Here is a 15,786-nt window from a genome sequence, read left to right as displayed (position 1 = left end):
GGGTAAGCTTTGCCAAAAGGCAGAAAGTCTCCCTTCAAAATTTCCATGTTTGAATTCTTAGGAGTCAGGTTTATTCTGTTTCTCTCAAGAACAAGAGTACTGATGGTGTTGTCCATTAATGTTTTGTTAAAAAAAAATGGAGTTTTATTATCTCGTTCCTACACCAAATTTGAAATAAACCAAGTTTTTCTATGAGCTTGAAATATTCATGACTGTACAAATGTCAAACTCATGTTGTAAAATTCTGCAGGAGACACAATAAATTTTGGTAATCTATTCTAAACTAATTTAATCTGGGTACATCAGTTAGATACTAGTTATAAAATGAAATTGGAGAAAAAAGAACCTCGCCTTCCAAATCATCCATTATACTGGGGCATTCTGAAAGCATATCATTTAAAATGGGCTGATATACATGGTCATATTAAATTTTCATAGCAAACACGGACAAATCCTTAACTTAAGAAAATCATTAAGATGTCTAGTTCCATATATATGTAGAATCTCATGGGCATTTTGTCATGGTGCAGAAATAATTGCTATTTGAGAGAATATCAGCTCAAAAAGTGGCTAACACTTTTTCCTTTTTGCAGTACATGAAGATGATGGGTGTGAACTCTTGCAGCCACTTTTTTGCCTGGCTTATAGAGAGCATTGGATTTTTACTGGTGACCATCGTCATCCTCATCATTATACTCAAATTTGGTGATATTCTTCCTAAAACAAATGGGTTCATCTTGTTCCTGTATTTTTCGGACTATAGCTTCTCAGTTATTGCCATGAGCTACCTTATCAGTGTCTTCTTCAATAACACCAACATTGCAGCCCTTATTGGAAGTCTCATCTACATCATTGCTTTTTTTCCATTTATTGTTCTCATTACAGTGGAGAATGAGTTGAGCTATGTCATAAAAGTATTCATGGTGAGTCAGTTGTCACAACTGAATGGCCAGGGTGGGATAAGAATCGATTCTTCTTACATTTTTAGACTCTTAAAGTTCATTTATCTAACTGTAAAGTTCTGTGATTGCAAAATAATCTTAGCTGTCCTAATGTATCCTGTACATTGTATTATTGTATACTGTACAAGCATAAAACAATGAAAAAGAGACTTTCCTTAACAGCACTGTTACGAAATAATTTCTGAAAAAAGAGTACATTTTTAACGATCATTAAAAATTCTGACTTCTCTCATGCTGGTCCTTAAATACCTTAAAACCTTTATTACTGGAGTTATTCTCCTATATGAGTAATTTTCATGGTTTTCATGACATACAATATTACTTACAGGCATAAAGACAAATGCAGTGACAGTAGATAATCAATTTTGATTGATTATATTTTTCTGCCTGTTTCAATTCCAAACTATTGAATTAATTTAAGCAATTTAATGAAATCATTAAGAATACTTTGAAAATTGGAAAGCAGGAAAATAAATCTCATTGAGAGTCATATTGAAACTTTGATGTTTATGGTTATGTGTTAAATAACTTTCATTTAACATTGATTGCTTTGGGTTAAAATATTAAATTTCTAATGTGTTGCATTATATGTATTCAGTCAATTCATAGTTTAGTATATTTTCATTCATAGCTCTGTTACCTGTAATCAATTTATGCAGTAAAAACATCTTCTGGCTCCTATTTATTTGATTTTAGTCTTAACATTGCACTACCCTGTAATTACCTGGTTTATAAATTGCTAAGCAACATACTACGTGTAGATATATAGTTTAGATTTTTGACAAATATTTTTCAAGTTGTGATTTTCCTGCTTTTGTGTTCTGCTATTCTTCTCTTCCTTCAGAGTGGTAGTAGGCTTGGTAAGGGACCTCTGTGTTTTTAAATATGCTTAGAGAGTTAGTGTTTATTTTACCTATATAAAGTCCAAAGTTTTAAGTATGTTTGAATCCCTCTTGTACAAAATCTATAAGAACTATTATTGCTGTTTATTTTCTTCACAGAGTCTGCTGTCCCCAACAGCATTCAGTTATGCAAGTCAGTACATTGCAAGATATGAGGAGCAAGGCATTGGTAGGCTCGCTTCCTTTAAAACTGGGTGTTAGCATTCACGATTGCAGTATGTGTCACAGGGGAATAAATACATGTGTTCACTTTTTAGGTCTTCAGTGGGAAAATATGTATAGTTCACCTGTTCAGGATGATACCACCTCATTTGGCTGGCTGTGCTGTCTGATCCTAGCTGACTCTTTCATTTATTTCCTTATTGCTTGGTATGTCAGGAATGTGTTCCCAGGTATGATCATACTTCCTACAGATATATTTTTCTATAGTTTTCATAATTATAAATCAATTAAGATATATTTTCTGTTATTTGATTTGCCATACATAGTCTCAGAAGAAAACAACAACAACAGCTTAAATCCCAGAACTAACCATAATTTTCCAGGATGAGATAATGCACTGGTGAATTCTTTCTCTAACTTTCCTTTATTTATTTTATCTTATTATTTAAATTTTAGTTAACATACAGTGCAATATTGGTTTTAGGTATAAAATTCAATGATTCATCACTTACATACAACACCCAGTGTTCATCCCAACAAGTGCCCTCCTTAATACCCATCACCCATCTAGTTCATCTCCTGGCCACCCCCCTCCATCAACCCTCAGTTCTCTTTTGTTAAGAGTCTCTTAGAGTTTGCTTCCCTCTCTCCTTTTTTTTCACTCCCTTACCATATGTTCATCTGTTTTGTTTCTTAAATTCCACATGTGAGTTATATCATATGGTCTTTGGCTTTTTCTGACTAACTTATTTCACTTAGTACAACATACTCTAGCTCTGTCCACGCCATTGCAAATGGCAAGATTTCATTCTTTTTGATGGCTGAGTAATATTCCATCGTGTATGTGTACCACATCTTCTTTATCCATTCATCAGTTGATGGAAAATTGGGCTTTCTCTATAGTTTGGGTCTTGTTAATAATCTGATGTTCCTTTAAAGGATGGAGTGGATTAAGAAGCATGGAATCCAGTCTTTTCAAATGGGCTTTTGAGATGTGATAAAGCAAAACCCAGGTCTCTTAATTCTAAGGAGAATTTACTAAATTCTAATGGAAAACAGTAGTTGGGTCCCCCATCCTAGGTCTCAAGTAGTCAATCACTTTTAACATGCTTGGGAGCTTTTCCATTCAGCCATATTGATATTCGTACATTTTCCTGATGTTCTAAATGACTAAAAGAGTATTGTTCCATTTATATAAAATTTTTATAAAAGACAAAATGTAAAATTAGAAAGCAAATCAGTGATTGTCTGAAACTTGGGGTAGAAGCAGGGGTTGTCTATGAATGGTCATGAGAATACTGTTCGAAGCTATAATGTATAAATGGTGGTTCTAATGCATGGATGGTAATAATGGCTGCACAACTTTATATTTACTAAAAATCATCTGTGCCTACACTTACTGTGATGAATAAATTTTATGCCATGTAATTATACCTTAATGAAGCTGTTTTTAAAAAAGAATAAAAGAGAGCTTATTGTTTTTGCTTTACTTTGGAAACAGATTACGTTTTAGGTTGATATAGGTGAAAAAAATGAAAATACTTTCTGAACCATATATAATGTTCTGTTGTTTAGTTTCTGATGTTTCATGTTAACAGTCAATACTTACTCTTCCTAATACATTTTCATTACAGGTACATATGGTATGGCAGCTCCATGGTATTTTCCAGTCCTTCCTTCCTATTGGAAGGAGCGATTTGGATGTGCAGAAGTGAAGCATGAGAAAAGCAATGGCCTTATGTTTACTAATATCATGATGCAGAACACCAACCCATCTGCCAGTAAGACAAGTAGGTCAACAACAAGCATTATTATGACAGAAGTGATATAAAATTTACATGACTAGTGATTTTAATTAGGTTTTTCTAAATGGCAAAATTATCATCCTTTTCGTCATGGATGAATATGTCTACACATATGTGTTTAGACTCTTACAGAGATTAAATTGTGGCTTTTTCTGGGCTCATTAGCTCAGTTGGTTAACATATGGAGCTAATTAGGCCAAGATTGTAGATCCCTTTGTGGTCCAGTTAGACACACACAGAGAAAAATTTTGATCCTTGGCCACAGTCTACATCCCTAACTCCAGCCATCTGTCACTAGTCAAAAAGAGTAACCACGCTACAAGTACAAATAATTTATCATAACCCAGCACCAACAGTGGACACAAATAGTTGAAAGCTCATGACTTACTGACGTAGGGTAAGTAGTGCCATCTTTGCAAAGTAATTGTGACCCATATCTGTGGTCTATCTGTGATGCCATCAATGATGGGGAATCTATAAACGATAGATCTGAGCTGGCCTTGTCACTATAAAATCACACCTTGTAGACACTTCTTTCATAAGCTGGTGTTATCTTTTCTGATCAGAGAAATAAGACTTAGACTGTCTTTTTAATATTTGGGATCTGTGGAATAAAGGAGAATTCATTATTATAATGCTGTATTCTAGGACCACCTGTTCTGACAGAAGTATGAAATCACCCTTAAAAGAACGCAGTTCCTCACTCTCATTCATTCTTTAACCAGATGAGAAGGAAGCTAAAGATAACAGATCATTTGTTTTCAGAATTACTTTTATTTAGAGGACTGTATTGTTTTCGTCTTCAGTTTTTAATTAAGGAAAAGTCTAGCTCTAGCTACATTTTCCTCCTTTGTGAGCTTATAACTCGTCTCTTGATTTCCCTCTAGGTCCTGAGTACATTTTTCCCTCCAACATTGAGCCTGAACCTAAAGATCTCACAGTTGGGGTTGCCCTGCATGGGGTCACAAAGATGTATGGCTCGAAAATTGCTGTTGATAACCTCAATCTGAACTTTTATGAAGGACACATTACTTCATTGCTGGGGCCCAATGGAGCTGGGAAAACTACTACAATGTATGTTACTTTTTGAACACTTATTATTGTGGAAGCATATTACTTAATATTTCCTCACCTCTTTCATAAAGAAAAATGTTACTACATCTCCCAGATGGATTAAGGTAGCTCAGATTGTTTACTGTAGAATGGAGTCTAAATCATAGGTCCCAACCTGTGAGCTCAAAGGCCAGATTAGACCCACCCAGTATTTCTTAAAATGCTTAACTCAGTGTCAATATTTTAAAATGGAGAAATGTCCCAATAAAAAGAAATGTTCTTGACATTCTTGGATAATAAGAAGTTCTGGCAATATTGGGTCCACAGTCCTAGGTAGGAACAATTGGTTGGGGCTTATGGTGACTGTTCTCTTAAAGGAGACATCTGCTTTCTGATTTATTCCTGTTCCCCACAAATCTGCACTGTCTCATATGCCCAGTCTGTTCCATTTATTTGCATTTCTATTCTGGCCCGTGTATAATTTTGAGTTTACACACTCTGCTATAAACACACTCAGCCCCAGCTGCTTCTTGCCTTGATTCATGAAGAAAGAAAAGAATCCACCAGCTTTCAGCTATAGATCAGAAAGGCTAGGAGCAGTACATGGGATTCTTTCTGACTCTTCATTTAACTAGCATTTTCCTGTGTCCAAAAGGAGAAGAGATTCAAATGTTTTTAAAGTGACATACTTTTGAATTGTTTTGCAACTCACCGCCAGTGCTCCACATGGCTTCACTGGAAGTCAGCGCTGAGATGCTGGGGCTGCCCTGGCCCTTCCTCGAGAAACTGTCAGTTGCTGGATATCCTATTTAGTAGCATCATAAGTAAGCTCAGTGACTGCCAAAATATATTTAAATTAATTTTTCTTTTGTAAATAAGAGGGGTCAAGGGAAGGTCATGAAATGAGTGAATGAGCAGCTGCTCTTATTTATATGGCCTGTTTAAATTCGAAGTTGGCTTTCTAGGGAGCATACAATGCTTAGAAGCAGGATTTCTAATAGGCAGTAAGAAAACAGTGAAGAAAAGTGATGGAGAAGGCTTTTGAAGAGGATGTAATTTTAGCTGAAAAAGTCTCAATTTTGTTCTTCTGAATATAAAGACTGAAGTATATTGTTTGTAGTTCAGCATGCTTTTATGGGAAGAATTGCATATAATATCTGTGCCCTATTTAGTCCACGGGAGTCATTTAAGGTCTGTTAGGTACATGGTACAAGGTACTTGTTAGGTACTAAGAGAGAGAGTGGTGAGAAAATGGGTCCTTGGCCAGACTCGTGGAGCTTACATTTTACTGGAAAAGAGGGATATTAAATAGTTGTCTGGTTTACTAACCATCTGAAAAGTGATGAGCAATCGTCTGATAAGATAGCGAGAATAATCACAGTGTAGAGAAAGGGACTGAAGGTGATGTGTTTCACATGCGAAAGCGAGTTAAGAAATATGTGGTCACGAGAAAGTGGTGGTGTGGCTTGTGCTGCGGTGTGGCTGGGAAAATGGCACATGCTGGCAGAGGTAGAGAACAGAGATAGGAGGAGGATACAAACACAGCTTCTGGATCCCAGGCTTGTGCAACCAGTGTATAGATTTATCATATAGTAAAAGAGGAACATCAGTGGAGACACGGGTTTGAGAAGAAAGATCCTGAATTAAGTTTAAACACATTGAGTTTGAGGACCCTGTAAGGCATCTCATAGAGAGATGTTACTGTCTGTTGGATGTTTAGTGCAAACTTGGAACTTAGTGATGAGGTCTTGGCTAGAGTTAAAAATTTGAGACTCCGTGACCTAGAGATGCCATCTGATGCCAGGGAAGTGCGTGAGTTTGCTCAAGTATGCTCAAGAGCGTACTTAAGATGAAAGTGCCCAACAGTGATCATCATTGCTACCATGGCCCCATCCGCATCATTGTCACTGGGTAGAGACTGGGTAGTGTTTCTGTAAGGTTCTAAATAATTAAAAGCTTAAAAGTAATTTAATGTTTGTTCCCATTTAATATCATTTTATTTTATAGCTTGATCTTACCTGAGGAAATACACTGTAATATTGTTTGCTAGTGACTGAGATACATTTAGCCCTAAGATCTAGCTTAAATGCTTGTTTGACACCTAATTATCGGTTCTTCATTTTCAGCTCCATGTTGACTGGGCTGTTTGGGGCCTCAGCAGGTACTATCTTTGTTTATGGGAAAGATCTCAAAACAGACCTCCACACTGTGCGGAAGAACATGGGGGTCTGCATGCAGCACGACGTCTTGTTCAGTTACCTCACTACGAAGGAACACCTGCTCTTATACGGTTCCATCAAAGTTCCTCACTGGACTAACAAGCAGCTGCATGAGGAAGTAAAAAGGTCAGTTATAGCAGCAACCAGGATGTGAGTTGGTAGCACCTATCAAAAAGAGGTCGACCTGTGGTGATAATGCCAATAGGAACATTTGGTCACAAAACAATTGGTTTTCAGTTTTTCTACTCTTCTAGTATCGTATACATTTTACGTCAGTCTCTTCACCAGCCAGTTATACTCAAACTTTAGAACTCTCTCCATCTCAGACTACCATATTGCCCTAAATCCTGTTTCTACTGGCTACTCTACTGAGCCAAGCCTCCTAACCGGACACCCGGCTCCTCCTCTCCCTTATACAGTTTATCCTTCAAAGAGCAGCCAGGGTGACCTTTTTAAATGGCAGATCAGACCATATAACTCCAGGGTTCAAAGCCCTTTATGACTTCCCACCACACTCAGTTCGAACTCCGTAATGTCCTTGTCAAGGCCAAGAGGTCCTACCTGCCTGCTCCGTCTCACTTCCCTTGTCATCTCCTTCTATTCTGACCCCATTCACTGTGCTCTGGGCACACTGACCAAGTCACAGGCTGGCTTATGATCCGGCCACAGCGCTTCTCACTTATCGTTTCCTCTACTTAGAGCAGCCTTCCCCAGACAGCCATTTGACTCACTCCTCTACTTTCCTGGTCTTTGATCAAATGTCACCTTCTCTGAGGGGATAACCATATATAAAATAGATGCTTAAAATAGCACGCCCCAGGCTCTGCTTATCTTATGTACCCTGCTTTGTGTATTTTTATTGCACTTGTCACCACCTGGCAAATTATAAATACTTGGAAATACGTTTCTCGACTGAATTTTATCTGCATCCCTCCTGATACATACACACACTGGAGCCTAATCTCCTTATGGGTAGGAATATTATCTTTTCACTGCTTTCCTCCAGCAGCTAAAACATGGTCTGGCACAAAACAGGCAGGCCCTCCATAAATATCTTTCAAAGAAACAAATTAAAATATGAGCCATATATTTTATGTTTTCTGGGTATTAACTTTGCACCTCCAGCTAGATGATAAACAATAAGAAAACTATGTCACGAATCCTCAATAGTGTATTGTACCTCGCTGAGCATGTAATAGTTGCTTAGGAAAGACCTATTACTTAAAGTGCTTATTTATTTTTTTCAATATTCAGATATTTTATCTGTCCAAAATAACCACCATACATTATTTTTGAAGGACGCTAAAAGATACCGGACTATATAGCCATCGTCATAAGAGAGTTGGAACATTGTCAGGAGGAATGAAGAGGAAGTTATCCATATCTATAGCTCTTATCGGTGGATCACGGGTAGTCATTTTGGATGAACCATCCACTGGAGTTGACCCATGTTCTCGCCGAAGCATATGGGATGTGATATCCAAGAACAAAACTGGTATGAGTACTTTCTTATAACTTCTGCACCCAACAGTGAACAGTTGTAATTTTGCCCTCTGGGATGCATGAGGCCAAGTTTATGCCTTTTCTGTTTAGAAGCTCCATTAAAGAGTCTCAGATGAGGTCTTCCCCTCCCAAATCTTCTCTTCCCACCACTAAATTACTGGGTCAGTTACTGAATATCCGTGTAGTTGAGCCTGGTGAGTTGAGCACTTCATTGGCCTTTTTGAGAGCATGTACGTCTGATTGAAGCCCCGAATTCTGCCTCCAGGAGCTTAGAATCTAATTAGAGATACCAAACATACACAAACGAAAATAAACTGAAAACAGACTAAACAAGTGCTAACAGGATGTGAAGCAAAGAAGCAATCAGAGTAGAGTGGATTAATCAGAGAGGAATATTCAGAAAGTCTTTAAAATTATTGCTTCTTCATAGTGCAGAAAGTGGGGGAGAGAGACAGAAACAGACACAGAGGAAAAATGAAAATGAAGACAGGCGAGCAGACGAAGGAAGGAGTTGCTCACACACACACCCTAAATGATGGACATTTAGCCATACGGCACCATAAAGGCGTATTCACTGCCGACATGTAAGAAAACAGCCCTAGATGTTTAATAACACGTCTTCTGAACTTCTCTTTGTTTATTTTGAAAGTTCCTTCTGGTCAGTTTTTCAGTTAGCTCATAAAACGTGCCTCTTCCCCTCATAAATCACAGGATTTACTTGTGCTAACTCTGTAGATCTCAGGAACTGCGTCTTCATTTTTCATTCTCGGTTGTTCTCCTCTGTATTTTCAAGCCAGAACAATCATTCTGTCGACGCACCACTTGGACGAAGCTGAAGTGCTGAGTGACCGCATCGCCTTCCTGGAGCAGGGCGGGCTGCGCTGCTGCGGGTCACCGTTTTACCTCAAGGAGGCATTTGGCGATGGGTATCACCTCACGCTCACCAAGAAAAAGGTTTGTAAGAGAGAAAAATATACCTCATTATAGGGTCATGAGTTAAGTTTTGGGTGAAATGGAGGCAGAATCTCTCCAACTTTATTAATTGCTAAAATTCATGATTAATATGTTAGTTTCATGTCTCTCAAATTTGAGGGACCATCGGAACACCTGGAGGTTGGTTAAACCCAGATTTCTGGCCTCACCTCAGAAATCTCTGATTCAGTGGATCTTAGAGTAAGTCAAGAATGGAGTCTATTTCTCATAAGGGCCCAGGTGATGCTGATGCTCCTGGTCTGGGATCTCACAACAAGAACTAGAGCACTGGGTTTTTACCTTAGGATATAGATCTTTTTTTTTTTTTTTTTAAAAAAAGGTCTATAGCCTAAGGTTACTGATAGAGGATCTTAGTTTCCATAGCATTTCAGTTTATAAGGCTAAAAATTAGGGTTTTTTGTTTTGTTTTGTTTTGCTTTAAAACAAATAGAATATGCATTTGTGTATGTATCTTCTGATCAGTACCCCTCAAGTGGCAATGTGAAGACTAACTCAGGCCAGTGGTGCTTTGACATCTTTGAAGAACAACAGTGCTGACTAAGAACCCCTGTAGCACTTAAAAATACCATATGATTATCAGTACTGTGCAAGATGTGTATGCCATTAGGTAGGCTTTGACTACAGTCACTTATTTTACATCTGAACACCCTGATGTGACTTTGAAATAAAAAGCAGTTTATTGTTATATTCACTAATTCATTAAGAAATGTATGTTTTAGGTGTGTATTATGACTTAGTGTGTGCCCAAGTCACTGTTCTAGACCCTGGGGATACAGCAGCGAACTGATGATACTGAAATCTCTACCCTCGTGGAGTTTATATTCTGATAGAGTGTGGGGAATTCAGATAATACTGTTAAGTATATTATTAAGTATGTCAGCAGGTGGTAAATGCTGTGGGTGGAAATAAAGCAGAGGAGGGAGAACAGGGAATGCAGAGTGGTGCCATTTTACATAGGGCGGGAAGAGAAGGGTCTCTGGGAAGATGACAGTTGAGCAGGAGTTGGGGCTTGGGGGAGAAGGAGCCATGTCACTATCTAGGATAAAGGACTAGTTGAGAAGGCCCGAGGAGGGTGTGCCTGAGTTGACAGCACTCCGACAACACGAGGAGGCTGCTGTGGCTGGAGTAGAGCAGAGAGGCAGGGAGTAGTGGGCAGGGAGGCTGGAGAAGGGCCAGGGGCAAGTGGGAGAATGAAGGCAATAGAACAGGGACGTGGACAAAGCTCTAGGGGCCCCCGTGGGACAGGGAGCCATTGGAGGAGGGATGTGTCATCTGACTCAGGGCTGAGTGGCCAGAAAGAGTCTCACCACCCTCTGAGGAGGGCCCTTGGTGCCACCAGAGTGTGAGGACAATGGGTGGTAACTTCTGGTGTTGTCCCTAGAGCCCAAATCTAAGTGCAAATACAACATGTGACACGATGGCCGTGACAGCAATGATCCAGTCACACCTCCCTGAAGCCTACCTCAAGGAGGACATCGGGGGAGAGCTGGTGTATGTGCTTCCTCCATTTAGCACCAAAGTCTCAGGAGCCTACCTGTCACTCCTGAGGGCTCTGGACAATGGCATGGGGGACCTCAACATCGGGTGCTACGGCATTTCAGACACCACCGTGGAAGAGGTGCGTTTCTTCTTTTCTTAGAACTGATACAACTTGCTGTTCCCTGAGAATAAATATGCACAGTTCTTTAAAAAGAGAGAAGAAATATTTGAAACAAACATTTCACAAAATCAAAAAATCTTAAAACTATCTTAGTACCATTCTTATGTAAGATTGATTTCTGAAAACAAACATGTTTATCCAGTTAGAGGACATGTCTCTTTAACATACCAAAATGTTTACTTGGGGGGTGGTGTGGGGGAAGACTGAAACAGGAAGGGAGTTAAAAGAAACCAACTTCCAGATATAAAATAAATAAGTCACAGAAATGAAAAGTACAGCATAGGGACTATAGTCAGTAATATTGTAACAAAATTGTATGGTTAAAAGAATGTTGACTCAAAGTCACTGTCAAGAATACTCAAAGTCAAACTTATTTGTCTCAATAAACGTGATAAAAATTCAAAATAAAAATTGAGCTCAGAAAGTAGAAAGGACATGCATGTTTTATGTTAATGAAGTGTTCTGGCTTCTCTTTCTAGGTCTTTCTGAACTTGACTAAAGAGTCACAAAAAAATAGCAGTGTGAGTCTTGAGCATTTGACACAAAAGAAAATTGGAAATTCTAGTACCAACGGCATCTCAACTCCTGACGATTTATCTGTGAGCAGCAGCAATTTCACAGACAGAGATGGTATAAATCTAATGTGCATATTATACTTAATTCCTATAAATGGCATAAATGAGACAATTACAGGGAAATAATTTAGGTTCACATCTTCTTTCTAAATACAAAAAGAATAAATAAATATAAACCTTCTTTTTTTAATATACCAAGTATTTTTTAAATGAAATCAAATTCTCTATTTCAAAAATATTTTGAAGAATGTGAAAGAAGGTGGTTGTGGTGGTGGTGGTGCACACTTCTTACACCCACTGGAAGTCATTTTCTAGATGTTACTTACTACCGTTCCACATTTGTGTTCAGCAAGTTAAAATCCTTCCTATAATTGGTGCTGTCCAACAGTGGACAAAGTTGCCTCGTGAGACAGCTGACTCATTGCTGTTAACATATTCAACAGAGGAGTCATCGAAAAAAAGTGATCAGAAAAGAGTCATCACTCTTTCTGGGGCCTCACTGGAAAACATGTCTAATCTTTCCGTCCTGTGAACAGTTCAGGTGCTGAGAATATTCAGGCTCTGAGAAAATGCTTTTGGGGGAGGGTCTCAGATTTGATGAAGTCAGACTCCGTGGCTAAGAACTCATAATAATGGGTCACCCCCCTCCACACACACACACACTCAATTCTTCACACAAGATATACTTGAAAAAATTGTGCTTCTTGATATGACTTTGAGGAATTGGGCTCTTTTGAAAATAACTTTTATCCTCTCTTATTCTCTTCTGATGGTTAATTTATGCCTCTAGAAACACTATTTACTTAAGGAAGCATATAGTAAAATGATATATAAATTATGGAATAGTCATTTCAACGGTTTGCTTAACTTGGAAAAAATCTCTAGGAACAGAACTTTTAATTAAACATTTGCCTGGCTCTGAAACTTAGAAAAGATCATCTCTGATGTTTGCATAGTTCTGGAACTTGGGAGTCTCATTTGTCCTCTGCCGTAGTCCTCATTTATCATCTTTTGGGGAATATAATTGTCGAGCCCATGGAATTGAGGACTTTGATTAGAAAGTGGTCATCTGCCTCAGGAAGTAAATGTTATGTATTTGCCTCTGGATTTGTCTTATAATTTGAAACTATTCTTCAGTCAAAATGTTTCCCTCATTGACATTATCTTTTAGAAAGCACATTTGCTCCATTTGATACACCTGTAAGTCATCCACATGTAATTTCTCAAGAAACAGAAAAGCATACTAATTAACTTAAAATATTCAACTCCTTCTACAATTCCCCTTTGCAGAGATATGAGTTTGCATTTAAACTTGTTCACTCTGTTTAATTGGAATTCATTTTGAATTAAGCAGCTTTGTATTTTTCCTTATCAGCTAAATGAAGATCATGATATTTTGTGCTGCATAATTTGTGACGGAGAATTAAAAATATCCACAGAGTTGGCGGTCATCTTATTACATGTAGAGGTGTGCTCGGCGGCAGGCCCTTGGAGAGAATGTTATATTTTTAGGGAGGGCTATGGAATGATCAGTTCTAAGAGCACCACTGAGGAAGCAGCAGTTCATGGCCTCCACAGCTCCTCTTATGCTCAAAAGTCAGGAAATTTTTCTCCGCACCTGAAGACCATTTCAGAGGGGTAGGGGTGGTGTAGACCTTTTTTTCCAGTGAGTTCTTTTTTGTGACTCTGTTGGTAAAAATGGAGTTTTGAAATGCCATATATAATCAGTCCAAATTTTAAAGAGAATGTAGTGAGTGAGTGTTTAAATTAGAATCACACTTTGGAGGAGAGCCTTTCCTTTTCTCCAAGTGTAAGTTGAATTCACTGGACCTCCCATTAGAATGAGAGCCAGTTAGACTTATAATCACTATGTTACCCACAGCAGGAATGAGTTTTTAGACTAGACAGATGTTTTGGATGCCCTTTAGCTTTTTTTTTTTTTTTTAAATTGAAGTTGTGGTCGTATTAGTTTATATCGTATTAGTTTCAGGTGTTGGTTTCTGTTTATCTTATTGGAATTCAGTCTCTTGATAGAATCTATCTTCTGAGTTATCAGTAATTAGCAATACATACTGAGCAGGCATCGAGACTTTGGAGATCTGGGACAATATTCACTTACCAAATTGTGGATCTCTCCCTTTGACTTGTAAAATAACTGTGTATATAACAATACTGAGATCTGGGACAATATTCACTAACCAAATTGCGGATCTCTACCTTCGACTTGTCAAACAACTGTGTATATAACAATAGTAATATTTTATAAATAGTGATCTATAATTTGCAAAGCGCTTTTACATACAATTCTATGATTTGGAGAGGCTCAGGCCCAGTGTTTAGAAAGAAAGAGTTGAACCTCATACCAGAACATTTAAAATACAAGCTATTCCTACCACATCACATTATACCATCCAGCCATGGTTTTTGAAGTTACCTTGTTAATGTAATTTATTGGTGTTTCCCAGAACAATATCAAACCTCACTTTCTTTCTCTCTCTCTCCTTCTCTCCACCCCACCCCCTTTTTAAATTCAGACAAAATCTTGACGAGCGGAGAGAGGTTGGGTGGTTTGGATCTGTTACTGAAGAAGGTCATGGCCATCCTCATTAAGAGGTTCCACCACACGCGCAGGAACTGGAAGGGTCTCATTGCTCAGGTTATCCTCCCCATCGTCTTTGTCACCACTGCCATGGGCCTTGGCACACTGAGAAATTCCAGCAACAGTTATCCAGAGATCCAGATCTCCCCATCTCTCTACGGCACCTCTGAACAGACAGCCTTCTATGCGTAAGTTTCTGTCCTTTGAAACGTCTCCCCGGTGCCTCCAGAAGTGCGGCTGCACCTCCGTGACTGCGTGCAAGGCTGAAGAACAAGGAATTACGAGGCAATGCACCCAATTCTGCCAAAGGAATGGACAGGGTTGATTTATGGCAACGTGACACTTCTGTTGCCAACAATAACTTTTTATGAGTTTGTGTTTGTCTGAAAGTAAACTTATCATAAGCCTTTATTTTTAATGACTAGACTTTAATCAAGAAAGCCAGGCTAGGTGTGGCTCCCCAATCTGTTGTAATATATAGCAAATCACTTTTTATCGGCCTCACAAATAACTGGATAGTAAGGTCGGAATCCCATAAAATACAGTATTATGTATATACAGTAGACGATTACGAAATGTATTTGATGGTTAGGAAAATAATAAGGCAGCCAAAGAGAGACATGTGCTGATTTTTTTCCATGATAATTTTTTTTTCTTCCTGATACTGAGTCTTTCTCAGGTTTTTAAGAAGACTATCTCATAGACAGTGTATTTTATTTTTCCAAATTATGCATAAGCATGATTTTCATATGAAAGAGTTGTGGAGGATCAAGAATTTGTTCCTGTCCTTTACAATTACAGGAATTCTCACCCAAGCACACAAGGCCTAGTCTCAGCAATGTGGAACTTCCCTGGCATTGACAACGTGTGTTTGAACATCAGTGATCCGTAAGTTGTTCTTGGAGTTTGTCTTTTTCTGTTTGTTTGTTTGTTTGTTTGTTTTCCTTTCTCTTTGACACTCTGGTTTGTCTGTATACATGTGCATGCATGGACACCCCTGAGAGAAATCTATATTGAACAGATTTTCTCTCTCCCCTCTAGTTCATTCCTGGCTATGCTGTGCTGTATTACTAAATATTAGGGACTTAATAATTTGTAGAGTTCTCTCATGTATGTGTTTCCCTTTAACAATCACAACAACCCTGTGAATTATTAATCCCATTTTTTAGATGGAGAAACTGAGACTCATATAGACTGAGATACTTGTGTAAAAACAATCTAGACTGTAAGTTGTGCAACTAAAACTAAGACACAAGTCTTCAGACTCGAATTCATCTTTGTGCTATGTAGTATTGCCTATGCAAACTTCCAAGATGGTACATGGTGCCTGTGAACCTGACATTGGTGCGTTAC

The 15,786-nt window shown here is 38.3% G+C and overlaps 1 protein-coding gene across 1 annotated transcript in view; it reads left to right on the top strand.

The window, feature by feature from the left end:
* ABCA12 (ATP binding cassette subfamily A member 12) overlaps nucleotides 1-15,786 on the top strand; it is a 168,928-nt gene that overhangs the window by 119,468 nt on the left and 33,674 nt on the right. The window contains exons 24-35 of the mRNA XM_004767004.3: nucleotides 594-923; nucleotides 1,964-2,033; nucleotides 2,122-2,256; nucleotides 3,661-3,816; nucleotides 4,719-4,905; nucleotides 7,011-7,229; nucleotides 8,402-8,598; nucleotides 9,400-9,560; nucleotides 10,981-11,217; nucleotides 11,739-11,889; nucleotides 14,369-14,621; nucleotides 15,235-15,321. Coding sequence (XP_004767061.1) covers nucleotides 594-923; nucleotides 1,964-2,033; nucleotides 2,122-2,256; nucleotides 3,661-3,816; nucleotides 4,719-4,905; nucleotides 7,011-7,229; nucleotides 8,402-8,598; nucleotides 9,400-9,560; nucleotides 10,981-11,217; nucleotides 11,739-11,889; nucleotides 14,369-14,621; nucleotides 15,235-15,321 — 2,183 coding nt within the window. The remainder of the gene's footprint in view (nucleotides 1-593; nucleotides 924-1,963; nucleotides 2,034-2,121; nucleotides 2,257-3,660; nucleotides 3,817-4,718; nucleotides 4,906-7,010; nucleotides 7,230-8,401; nucleotides 8,599-9,399; nucleotides 9,561-10,980; nucleotides 11,218-11,738; nucleotides 11,890-14,368; nucleotides 14,622-15,234; nucleotides 15,322-15,786) is intronic.

Source organism: Mustela putorius, unplaced genomic scaffold (genome assembly GCF_011764305.1).
Source record: "Mustela putorius furo isolate JIRA1106 unplaced genomic scaffold, ASM1176430v1.1 tig00000275_pilon_pilon_pilon, whole genome shotgun sequence".
NCBI classification, from domain to species: domain Eukaryota; kingdom Metazoa; phylum Chordata; class Mammalia; order Carnivora; family Mustelidae; genus Mustela; species Mustela putorius.
This window is presented reverse-complemented; position numbering and strand designations above follow the sequence as displayed.